This window comes from Neoarius graeffei, chromosome 2, assembly GCF_027579695.1.
Source record: "Neoarius graeffei isolate fNeoGra1 chromosome 2, fNeoGra1.pri, whole genome shotgun sequence".
Classification (NCBI taxonomy): Eukaryota; Metazoa; Chordata; class Actinopteri; order Siluriformes; family Ariidae; genus Neoarius; species Neoarius graeffei.
This window is the reverse complement of record NC_083570.1, coordinates 79,828,073-79,840,334: the sequence shown is the minus strand read 5'-3', so window position 1 is coordinate 79,840,334 and position 12,262 is coordinate 79,828,073. Positions and strand designations below refer to the sequence as shown.

At 41.8% G+C, this 12,262-nt stretch overlaps 1 protein-coding gene across 2 annotated transcripts in view; it reads left to right on the top strand.

Annotated features, from left to right (window-relative positions):
* Nucleotides 1-5,174: 5,174 nt before the first annotated feature.
* The window catches only part of fanci (FA complementation group I), a 41,798-nt gene continuing 34,710 nt past the window's right edge, over nucleotides 5,175-12,262 (top strand). For both annotated transcript variants that reach the window (XM_060915012.1, XM_060915011.1), the window contains exons 1-4: nucleotides 5,175-5,285; nucleotides 10,396-10,507; nucleotides 10,954-11,026; nucleotides 11,106-11,236. In XM_060915012.1, the coding sequence (XP_060770995.1) occupies nucleotides 10,415-10,507; nucleotides 10,954-11,026; nucleotides 11,106-11,236 (297 nt within the window). In that variant the 5' untranslated portion in view covers nucleotides 5,175-5,285; nucleotides 10,396-10,414. The remainder of the gene's footprint in view (nucleotides 5,286-10,395; nucleotides 10,508-10,953; nucleotides 11,027-11,105; nucleotides 11,237-12,262) is intronic.

The window sequence follows — 12,262 nt, the reverse complement described above, 5'->3', positions numbered from 1 at the left end:
ATGAAGATCACTTTAAACTAATCAGAAATACACTCCATACATTGCTAATGTGGTAAATGACTATTCTAGCTGCAAATGTCTGGTTTTTGGTGCAATATTTCCATAGGTGTATAGAGGCCCATTTCCAGCAACTATCACTCCAGTGTTCTAATGGTACAATGTGTTTGCTCATTGCCTCAGAAGGCTAATGGATGATTAGAAAACCCTTGTACAATCATGTTAGCACAGCTGAAAACAGTTGAGCTCTTTAGAGAAGCTATAAAACTGACCTTCCTTTGAGCAGATTGAGTTTCTGGAGCATCACATTTGTGGGGTCGATTAAATGCTCAAAATGGCCAGAAAAATGTCTGGACTATATTTTCTATTCATTTTACAACTTATGGTGGTAAATAAAAGTGTGACTTTTCATGGAAAACACAAAATTGTCTGGGTGACCCCAAACTTTTGAACGGTAGTGTAACTATCAAATCAGCAATTAGAATGTTTTACTCCCCTTAGATCGAACTAATTTCATTAATCTCCGCATCAAAATCCTCAACTTGTGTACTAGATCCCTTACCTACGTGACTCTTCAAACAGATAATACCAGAAGTAATTGAACCGCTTCTAAAAATAATAAATTCTTCTCTTAGAATTGGCTATGTACCCAAATCCTTTAAACAACTTCTTCCTCTTTTGGCTGCTCCTGATTAGGGGTCGCCACAGCAGATCTTTCGTCTCCATTGCTTCCTGTCTTCCGCATCCTTCTCTACCACACCTGCCACTTTCATGTATCTCCTCTTTGGCCTTCCTCATTTTCGTTTGCCTGGCAGCTCCATCCTCAACATTCTCCTTCCAACATGCTCTGCATCTCTTCTCAGGATATGCCCATTCCATCTCAGTCTAATCTCTCTTAGCTTAATTCCCAAGCTCTCCACATGTGGTGTCCGTCTGATGTGCTCGTTCCTTATCCTGTCCAACCTCCCATCGCAAACCTTAACATCATCAACTCTGCCACCTCCAACTTTGCCTCCTGTCTCTTCGTTAAGGGTACGGTCTCCAATCCATACATCACAGCTGGTCTCACTACTGTCTTATACATCTTACCTTTCACTTTTGCTGGGACTTTCCTATCACAAATGACTCCCGAAATCCTTCTCCAACTGCTCCACCCTGCCTGCACTCTCTTTCTCACCTCACTATCGCAGCCCCCATTTTCCTGCACAGTTGACTCCAGGTACTTGAATTCACCAACTTTCTTTACGTCTACTCCTTGCATCTTCACTACACTCTCATCGCCATTCTCATTGATGCACATGTATTCTATTTTGCTGCTGCTCACCTTCATTCCTCCTCGTTCCAATGCATCCCTCCATCTCTCCAAACCCAGCTCAACCTCCTTTCTACTTTCACCACATATCACAATATCATCCACAAACATCATGTTCCATGACCCAAATCCTTTAAACTAGCAATTTAAAAAAAAACTGACCTCAGCCCCTATTCTACAGGGTCACAGGCAAGCTGAAGCCTATCCCAGCTGACTATGGGCAAGAGGTAGGGTACACCCTGGACAAGTTGCCAGGTCATCGCAGGGCTGACACATAGAGACAAACAACCATTCACACTCTCATTTTCACCTATGGTCAACTTAGAGCCACCAGTTAGCCTAACCTGCATGTCTTTGGACTGTGGGGGAAACCGGAGCACCCAGAGGAAACCCACACAGACACAGGGAGAACATGCAAACTCCACACAGAAAGGCCCTCGCCGGCCGGTGGGCTCGAATCCAGGACCTTCTTGCTGTGAGGCGACAGTGCTAACCACTACACCACCGTGCCGCCCACGTCAGCTGTCCAATTATTGCCCAATATCAAACCTCCCCTTCATCTCCAAGATCCTAGAAAAATAGGTACCCTATAGGTACATGTGGCTGCTGCTTATAAATAAAATTGTTTTCTGATACCATGTCCATACAGTAAATATAACACATATATTTACTCTATGAGGCAGTAGCCACAAAAATGAAGCGTAATCCAAAAATGAACAATTTAAAAATCACAGAAGTAAAATATACCAATTGTCTGTACTTTATATTATTCTACTCTTACCTCTTAGAGTTTTCAAAACTGAAACCTCCAAACCAAGGCTGACATACACACGCTGTCACCACGACCGAAACTCTTATTTCCCGGAAACGGCCCGGTGCTAAAGCTCAATGGTCTCAATACTCTTTTCGACAACTTCCCGTAACAACTCAGAAGTGCATCACATCTACATCACACATGGGACCACTGGCTGAAGAAAGCGAGGAAAAGGGGACAACCTGGAGTATATTTTAAAATAGGAATGCACTTTCCCTTGGTAATAAGCATAAAAGTGTCTGAAAGTGATTTCTTTAGTCTAGTCAATTTATTTCGAATGATGAACCGAATTGTATACACTCACCGGCCATTTTAATAGGAACACCTGTGTGTATGCACATGCAGTACGCTATTGTTATACTCATTCTTACATTCTTACAACACGATGACATAGTGGCTACAGCCTCTATGAGGCAGTAGCCACAAAAAGCTCTGGCACAGCAGTCATGCTCATATTTACATAGGAATAGCATCCATGAAATGTATCAGTCAGGATTTAGACCTTATCATACCACAGAGACAGCACTGGTTAAAGTAGTAAACGACCTACTGTTGGCATCTGATCAGAGCTGTGTCTCGCTGCTTGTGTTGCTTGACCTTAGTGCAGCATTTGATACCATTGATGATTCTATTCTTCTGGATAGACAAGAAAATGTTTTGGGAGTTAAGGGAACGGCCCTCTCCTGGCTTAGCTCTTATTTAACTGATCACTATCAGTATGTTGATGTAAATGGTGATTTTTCTAGACATACTGAGGTAAAGTTTGGTGTTCCACAAGGTTCTGTCTTAGACCCACTGCTTTTTTCTTTATATATGTTACCTCTGGGTGATATTATTCATAAGCATGGTATTAGTTTCCACTGTTGTGCTGATGACACACAGTTGTGCGTTTCTGCAAAACCAGATGAGAGACACCAGCTTAATCGAATTGAGGAATGTATAAAGGACATTAGACACTGGATGCTTATTAACTTCCTTCTGCTTAACTCTGATAAGACAGAAGTACTTGTACTAGGACCACATGCAGCTAGAAGTAGGCTTTCTGATTACACAGTAACTCTGGATAGCCTTTCTGTTTCTTTACGTGCAGCAGTAAAATACCTCTGGGTGATTATTGACCCCAGTCTGTCATTTGAAACTCATATCGATAATATTAACTGAATAGCGTTATTTCTTTCATCTCAGAAAGCTTGCTAAGATAAGAAATATAATGTCACTACATGACACAGAAAAACTGGTTCATGCTTTTGTTACCTCCAGGTTGGATTATTGTAATGCCTTACTGTCTGGATGTTCCAATAAGTGCATAAACAAGCTCCAGCTAGTTCAAAATGCAGCAGCAAGAGTCCTTACTAGAACCAGAAAATATGACCACATCACCCCTGTCTTATCCACACTGCATTGGCTCCCAATCAAATTTTGTATTGATTATAAAATACTACTATTGACCTTTAAAGCACTGAATGGTCTTGTGCCACAGTACCTGAGTGAACTTCTAGTCCTCTATGACCCGCCACGCGTACTTAGATCAAAAGGTGCAGGCTATCTGCTGGTACCTCGTATAGTGAACGCTACATCAGGGGGCAGAGCCTTTTCTTACAAAGCCCCACAGTTATGGAACAACCTTCCAAGTAGTGTTTGGGACTCAGACACAGGCTCAGCATTTAAGTCTAGGCTGAAAACTTATCTGTTTAGTCAAGCCTTTTGTTAATAGTTTTATTAGGTAAAGGAGTAGATCTGGAGGGTCCTCAGGCATAGAGTGTTTTGGTAAACTGGGATGTATGGATGCTGTCAGTCCCCCATTCACTTGCTCACTCGGGTTTGTTGATGGTGTAGTGGCTGGCTGCTTTATGTCCCAGGGCGCCCTCATGTGTGTGCTACCTTCTGGCTCTTCCCTTTTAGTTAGTTAGTTTTGCCAGAGTCCCTGCTTGCACTCAGCACAAAATGTATAGTGTTCTTACTCATCAGATGACATTTGGGCATACCTAACAACCTGTGCTGGCGAGGGCCTTTCTGTGTGTAGTTTGCATGTTCTCCCCGTGTCCGCGTGGGTTTCCTCCAGGTGCTCCGGTTTCCCCCACAGTCCAAAGACATGCAGGTTAGGTTAACTGGTGACTCTAAATTGACCGTAGGTGTGAATGGTTGTCTGTGTCTATGTGTCAGCCCTGTGATGACCTGGCGACTTGTCCAGGGTGTACCCCGCCTTTCGCCCGTAGTCAGCTGGGATAGGCTCCAGCTTGCCTGCGACCCTGTAGAACAGGATAAAGCGGCTAGAGATAATGAGATGAGAACAACGTGGTTTTTTTTCATGCAATGAAATTGGTTTGAACATTGGTTCATTTTCAGGTTTATGGCAACCTCATCTCATCTCATTATCTGTAGCCGCTTTATCCTTCTACAGGGTCGCAGGCAAGCTGGAGCCTATCCCAGCTGACTACGGGCGAAAGGCGGGGTACACCCTGGACAAGTCGCCAGGTCATCACAGGGCTGACACATAGACACAGACAACCATTCACACTCACATTCACACCTACGGTCAATTTAGAGTCACCAGTTAACCTAACCTGCATGTCTTTGGACTGTGGGGGAAACCGGAGCACCCGAAGGAAACCCACGCGGACACGGGGAGAACATGCAAACTCCACACAGAAAGGCCCTCGCCGGCCATGGGGCTCGAACCCAGGACCTTCTTGCTGTGAGGCGACAGCGCTAACCACTACACCACCGTGCCGCCTTATGGCAACCTCTATACCACTATGTGTATCCAACCAGCTCCAGCTTTACAAATAGTTTTTCTGTCATTAAAAGAGTAATAAACTGTTTCATTATTGGAGAGATTCGATGTTCAGTAATTTTTTTTTTTAAATTGACAGACTACCGATGCGGGATTCGAACCATCAACTCAGAAGGTAGCTGTTGCTCACGCGCTCCACACCTACGTTACATCATTTTCTTTACGTGTGACATGATTGGTCAGAAAAGGCGGGGCTTAACCAAATGGACCAATGAGAATCCGTAACGCGGTTTACGAATGAGGAAGTTAAACTGTAGCTCCTCTGGCGGGAGATTTCTACTAAAGGGAAAACAGGCACTTTAGAAATAATAGTTGTTGTGATTGTGATAAAAACAAGCTAATAAACATCGTCCAAGTTCACGAGAAAGGTAATGTTCGTGTGACAGATCTTATAACAAATAATATGTGCACACAATAGTGTTTTTACATGTGTAAATTACTTTAACGCCTGGAAAGAGGAGAGTGTGCAGCTCTGTGGTTGTACTCAACAAAAAAGCTAACTCATAATAGATAAATGAAAAAGTAAGCTAACTATATACTCTTCCATAGGAGGCATGCTAATGTGTAATTCTGCATAATCTAGCATTGAGGGGTATGGGTTTTTTTCTTCCTCATTTGTTTTTCATAATGTCTGGGTTTTTATTGTGACATGACATAATTCATATTTGTGTCCCATATACAACAATGCCAAAGTCACACCTACTTTACTGCATTGCATGGGGAATGAACCTTTTTACTTTTGTATTCTATCAAATATTTCAATTTTAGGTTGAGTATTTTTAGAATGTATTGTACATGAATTAGCAATTTGAACTACAGTCATCATATTAATATGCAAATATTAATTTTTGCATTTGTATTATCAGCCCACAATGACAATTTGGGGAATTATGCCAATGTACAATGGCATGCAAAAGTTTGGGCACCCTTACTTAAAATGTCTGTTACTGTGAATAGTTAAGTGAGCAGAAGATGAACTGATCACCAAAAGGCATAAAGGTAAAGACGGCACATTTTCTTTTCAGCGTTTTCTGCAAGATTTGTGATTGAATTTTTGCACCAGGAGTGGCATAAAGTCACCCAAGAGCACCGTGAAAGACTGGTAGAGCACGCCAAGACGCATGAAAGCTATGATTAAATGTCAGGGTTATTCCACCAAATACTGATTTCTGAATTTATCCTAGGTTCAGACATTAGTATTGTGTTGTTTAAAACTGAATATGATCTTGAGTTCTATGCATTATTCAAGGTCTGAAAACACTTCATCTTTTTTGTTATTTTGGCCAGCTGGCATTCTTTGCAATTAAATGCTCTAAGTGACAATATTTTTATGTGGAATTTGGGGGAAATGTTGTCAGTAGTTTATAGAATAAAACAAAAAAATGTTCATTTTCCTTAAACATATACCTGTAAAGGGCGGCACGGTGGTGTATTGGTTAGCGCTGTCGCCTCACAGCAAGAAGGTCCGGGTTCGAGCCCCGTGGCTGGCGAGGGCCTTTCTGTGCGGAGTTTGCATGTTCTCCCCGTGTCCGCGTGGGTTTCCTCCGGGTGCTCCGGTTTCCCCCACAGTCCAAAGACATGCAGGTTAGGTTAACTGGTGACTCTAAATTGACCGTAGGTGTGAATGTGAGTGTGAATGGTTGTCTGTGTCTATGTGTCAGCCCTGTGATGACCTGGCGACTTGTCCAGGGTGTACCCCGCCTTTCGCCCGTAGTCAGCTGGGATAGGCTCCAGCTTGCCTGCGACCCTGTAGAACAGGATAAAGCGACTAGAGATAATGAGATGAGATGAGATGAGATATACCTATAAATAGTAAAACCAGAGAAACTGATAATTTTGCAGTAGTGTATGATTTTCATACACATACACACACATATATACAGTGGCATGTAAAAGTTTGGGCACCCTTACTTAAAATGTCTGTTACTGTGAATAGTTAAGTGAGCAGAAGATGAACTGATCACCAAAAGGCATAAAGGTAAAGACGACACATTTTTTTGTACAACTGGAGAGTGAAAAAAGAAAAGGAACACCATGCGAAAGTTTGGGCAGCCCAATACATTTGAGTTCTCAGGTAACTTTTACCAAGGTTCCAGACCTTAATTAGCTTATTGAGCTGTGGCTTGTTCAAATTCTTCGTTAGGAAAGGTCAGATGATGCAGATTTCAAAGCTGTATAAATTCTCTGACTCCTCAAACTTGTTCCTAAGATCAACAGCCATGGGCTCCTCTAAGCAACTCCCTAGCATTCTGAATAATAAAATAATTGATGTTCACAAAGCAGGAGAAGACTACAAGAACGTAGCAAAGTGTTTTCAGGTAGCTGTTTCCTCAGATTGTAATGTTATTAAGAAATGGCAGTTAACAGAAACAGTGGAGATCAAGGTGCGGTCTGGAAGATGAAGAAAACTTTCTGAAAGAACTGCTCATTGGATTGCTAGAAAGGCAAATAAAACCCCCTGTTTGACTGCAAAAGGCCTTCAGAAAGATTTAGCAGAACCTGGAGTGGTGGCGCACTGTTCTACTATGCAGCGACACCTGAACAGATATGACCTTCATGGAAGAGTCATCAGAAGAAAACCTTTCCTGCGTCCTAGCCACAAAATTCAGCGTCTGAAGTTTGCAAATGAACATCTAAATAAGCCTGATGCATTTTGGAAACAAGTCCTGTGAAATCAAAATAGAACTTTTTGGCCACAATGTGCAAAGGTATGTTTGGAGAAAAAAGGGTGACAAATTCCAGGAAAAGAACACCTCTCCAACTCTGAAGTAGGGTATTAGGCAGAAAAAGAAATTTACCAGTCAAAAATAATATTTTATATAATCCTGATAAGCGCCGCAGGTGCGAAGACGAGCGCCGCAGGCGCGAAGTCCCTCTAGGGGGGTCTGGGGGCATGCCCCCCCAGAAAATTTTTGAAATTTAGACTTCATTTCCTGCATTCTAGGACATTTTCAGGGTGAAATGGCGTGTAATTTTTGATCAGAAATATTGCATATTTTTACTTTGTATTTTTTTCAGTTTCACTCCTGAATGTATCAGATGTATGTATGGTGTTTGATTTGGTAACAAAAGTGAAAAGAAAATAAACAACAATGAATTGTATATAATCTTTTGATCTAGTTACAGTATTTAATAAAAAAAAAAAACCCCAACAGTATTCTATTTTACCATACTCCAATGAAACCCCCTTGTTAATCAATGTATCACACATACCTTTTCTGTCTTTTTGTGGAAAAACGAATCAGTTTTTGTCACATTCAATTTGGGGCGTTTGTTGGGATTCATCTTGATCCAAAAGAGTGAGTCAGCAAAAAAAAAATGCGGTTCTCCCGCCAAGAAAGAGGAAACTACAACGCAGGGTGTTTGGCAATTTTCGACCAATCAGAATTCGCGATTTATTCAGTCCGCATGTTACAAGATTCAGTGCGGGCCAAAATGGCGGAAACGATGAAATATTCTGATTTTTCATTTCAAGTTTTCAGTATTTTTCGTATTAAACTGTGTTTCTTACGATTTGTAAATGATGGCGGAACCACACACGGACTGGCCATCGGGAGTAGCGGGAGTTTTCCCAGTGGGCCGGTGGTTCAGTGTGGGCCAGCGGAGAAAAAAAAAAAAAAAAAACAGTTGCGCGCTGGCCTTTAATATGATAAGCAATGTTAACAGTTTCTTTAACAAACTGTTAACATTGCTTATCATATTAAAGGCCAGCGCGCAACTGTAATAAGCAATGTTAACAGTTTGTTAAAGAAACTGTTAACATTGCTTATCATATTAAAGGCCAGCGCGCAACTGTAATAAGCAATGTTAACAGTTTGTTAAAGAAACTGTTAACATTGCTTATCATATTAAAGGCCAGCGCGCAACTGTTTTTTTTTTTTTTTCTCCGCCGGCCCACGCTGAACCACCAGCCCACCGGGAAAACTCCCGCTACTCCCGATGGCCAGTCCGTGTGTGGGCGGAACATAACTGGATTTATCGGATGACATGTGGGAGTATTCATGTGCGAAAATTTTCGGCATTATCGTCCGTTTCAGTATCCGTCTGTGTGTATACTTGCCCGTTGAAATCGGCAATTGCCCGTCAAATTTACGGGTGGACGGGTCTCTGCCTAATACCTTACTCTGAAGCATGGGTGTGGATCGATCATGCTTTGGGGTTGTGTTGCAGCCAGTGGCACATTTCATTGGTTGAGGGAAGCATGGATTCGAATAAATACCAGCAAATTCTGGAAGCAAACATCACACCATCTGTAAAAAAGTTGAAGTTAAAAAGAGGATGGGTCCTACAATAAGACGATGATCCAAAACACATCTCAAAATCTACAATGGAATACCTCAAGAGGCACAAGCTGAAGGTTTTGCCCTGGCCCTCACAGTCCCCTGACCTAAACACCATTGAAAATCTGTGGATAGATCTCAAAAGAGCAGTGCATGCAAGATAGCCCAAGAAACTTGTAGAACTGGAAGCCTTTTGCAAAGACAAATGTGTGAAAATCCCCCAGGTAAGAACTGAAAGATTATTAGCTGGTTACAGAAAGTGTTTACAAGCTGTGATACTTGCCAGAGGGGGTGTTACTAGGTACTAACCATGCAGGGTGCCCAAACTTTTGCTTCAGGCCCTTTTCCTTTTTTGTTATTTTGAAAATGTAAAAGATGAAAATAAAAAATAGTTTTTCCTTAAAATATAAAGGGAATGAGTCATCTTTAACTTCATGCCTTTTGGAGATCATTTCATCTTCAACTTGCTTAACTGTTCACAGTAACAGCAATTTTGACCAGGGGTGCCCAGACTTTTGCATACCACTGTACATCATCCATCCATCCATCCATTATCTGTAGCCACTTATCCTGTACAGGGTCGCAGGCAAGCTGGAGCCTATCCCAGCTGACTACGGGCGAAAGGTGGGGTACACCCTGGACAAGTTGCCAGGTCATCACAGGGCTGACACATAGACACAGACAACCATTCACACTCACATTCACACCTACGGTCAATTTAGAGTCACCAGTTAACCTAACCTGCATGTCTTTGGACTGTGGGGGAAACCGGAGCACCCGGAGGAAACCCACGCAGACACGGCAAGAACATGCAAACTCCACACAGAAAGGCCCTCGCCGGCCACGGGGCTCGAACCCGGACCTTCTTGCTGTGAGGCGACAGTGCTAACCACTACACCACCGTGCCGCCTCCAATGTACATCAATTTATTCCATCCATCCATTATCTGTCGCTGCTTATCCTCTTCTACAGGGTCATGGGTAAGCTGGAGCCTATCCCAGCTGACTATGGGCGAAAGGTGGGGTACACCCTGGACAAGTTGCCAGATCATTGCAGGGCCGACACATAGACACAGACAACCATTCACACTCACATTCACACCTACAGTCAATTTAGAGCCACCAATTAGCGGCAGTGCTAACCACTACACCACCATGCCGCCACATCAGTTTATTATTACTTTTTAATCTGTTTACAGACATTAATAGCCATCCAATATGAAAGCAGCAATTGACAAGATTTTGTCCTTATCGGAGGGAGATGGTACAAAGGAGCTCCAGCATCACCTCACTTCTCTCTCCCATGATCAGGTGTGTATGTGAAGCATGTAGAAATATGAGATCAGAATGTTAGAGATGTGCAGATATACGTACTTGTGATTATATTGCTGTGCTAAAACAAGGCACTGATGAAAGATTCTCCAAAAGGATTATTTATCCCAAATGAGCAAGGGCTGGAGACATGTAAATATGGAGAGTTTTTCCAATTCCTTATTAGATTTTTATGAATAACTTGTTGAATGAGTGGTGTGTTTTAATATTTTGCTATTAGTTTCCCATTAAATAGAATTGCATACTGCATTATTTGGTATTTTACAGACTGTATATGTTTTTGGAAAAAGACTTTTGTGCCACTCACCAAATCCAGTGATTTACATGAATAATGATCCTGTGCAAAATAACTGAAACACATTTTTATTTTTGTAGTGTGTCGCAGGAATTTTTGCTTTTAAATTTTAAGCTCTCTTTTTCCGCAGTTGACTGCACTGATCACAAATGCTGCCCTGAAAGGAAAGGATACAGCAGCCTTGATCAAAGCTATATTTAAAGGTAATTTGCATAACACCCACTTTGACACACATTGTTTTTCTAACATTTAACCAGTGTTTCTCTGTGTCTCTTATTTAAGGCTCACCAGTGAGTAGTTCAGATGGCGCCAGTCGCAGGTTGTGTGTGTATAAGCACTGTATTCCTCTCTGTGAATCGGGAGACCTGCAGACAGAAGTGGCTTCAGATATTATCGGGTTGTTAATGTTAGAGGTAAAAAAAAAATCCATTTAGTTAAAATTCTACAACCCTATAAAAGTTGTGATGCTGTGTAAAATGTGAATGCAAACAGAATACGTACAATGATTTGCAAATTGCTTTCTACCTATATTCAATTGAAAACCATATAAAGACAAGATATTTAAAGGGGAACTGAAGTCATTTTTAAACTTGCTTTATTTCTTAATTAACGTGTTATTCAATTACGTTTTCGGTTTTATTAACCTCGTATCGTGACTCGTATTGGCGTATTATATTACACTTATTGGCCTTTTCGTATTTAGCCGTGTTGAATGTAGTTCATTTGCTCCATGGCAGGTGTCGCTTATCCGCACGATCTTCATGAGACTTGTGCGAGACTTCAAACGTCAAGTGTCAGCGCTGCCATTTTGAAAACTGTTTACACAGCAGCCAGATCACCATATCATTCCAATTTAGATTAATTTCGAGATTTGCCAGCTTCATCAGTGATGGAGATTATTCCATACGACTTCAAACCAACGTGGAGTAGAGAAGAGTTGGAAAGACGACAGGATAAGGACGAGTCCGTCATGCTGGTATTTACGGCATTACTGTCGCGCAATTAAAACGTGTCAGATCAGGCGGCTGGTGGGTTTTCAAAATAATAAATGCATGTATTTTTGTGATAAATACATATTATACTGAGCACATTTCCCACATAATCCTCACTAAGTTTTTGGACAGCACTACAAAATGGGGTCCCCACTATATAGTGCCCTATATAGTGAGTAGGGAGCGATTTCGGACCCAGGGAAAACTTCCGGCTTGATTACGTCAGCATTCGAAGGAGGGCGCGCGCATCTTTTGACAAAGTTGGCAGATGTTGGTCACTTTGATTTCCGCTGTACGTTTTACTTCCGTCCTACGATGTCTTGCACAGGTCTCAGCGAATCTCGTTTACGGCCATTGCTTTGACATATGCTATGTAATATATCAGTCCATATTTCAAACACTCATAAATTGCTATAGCAGTGACAAAATAGCTGTCAGAAATGCATT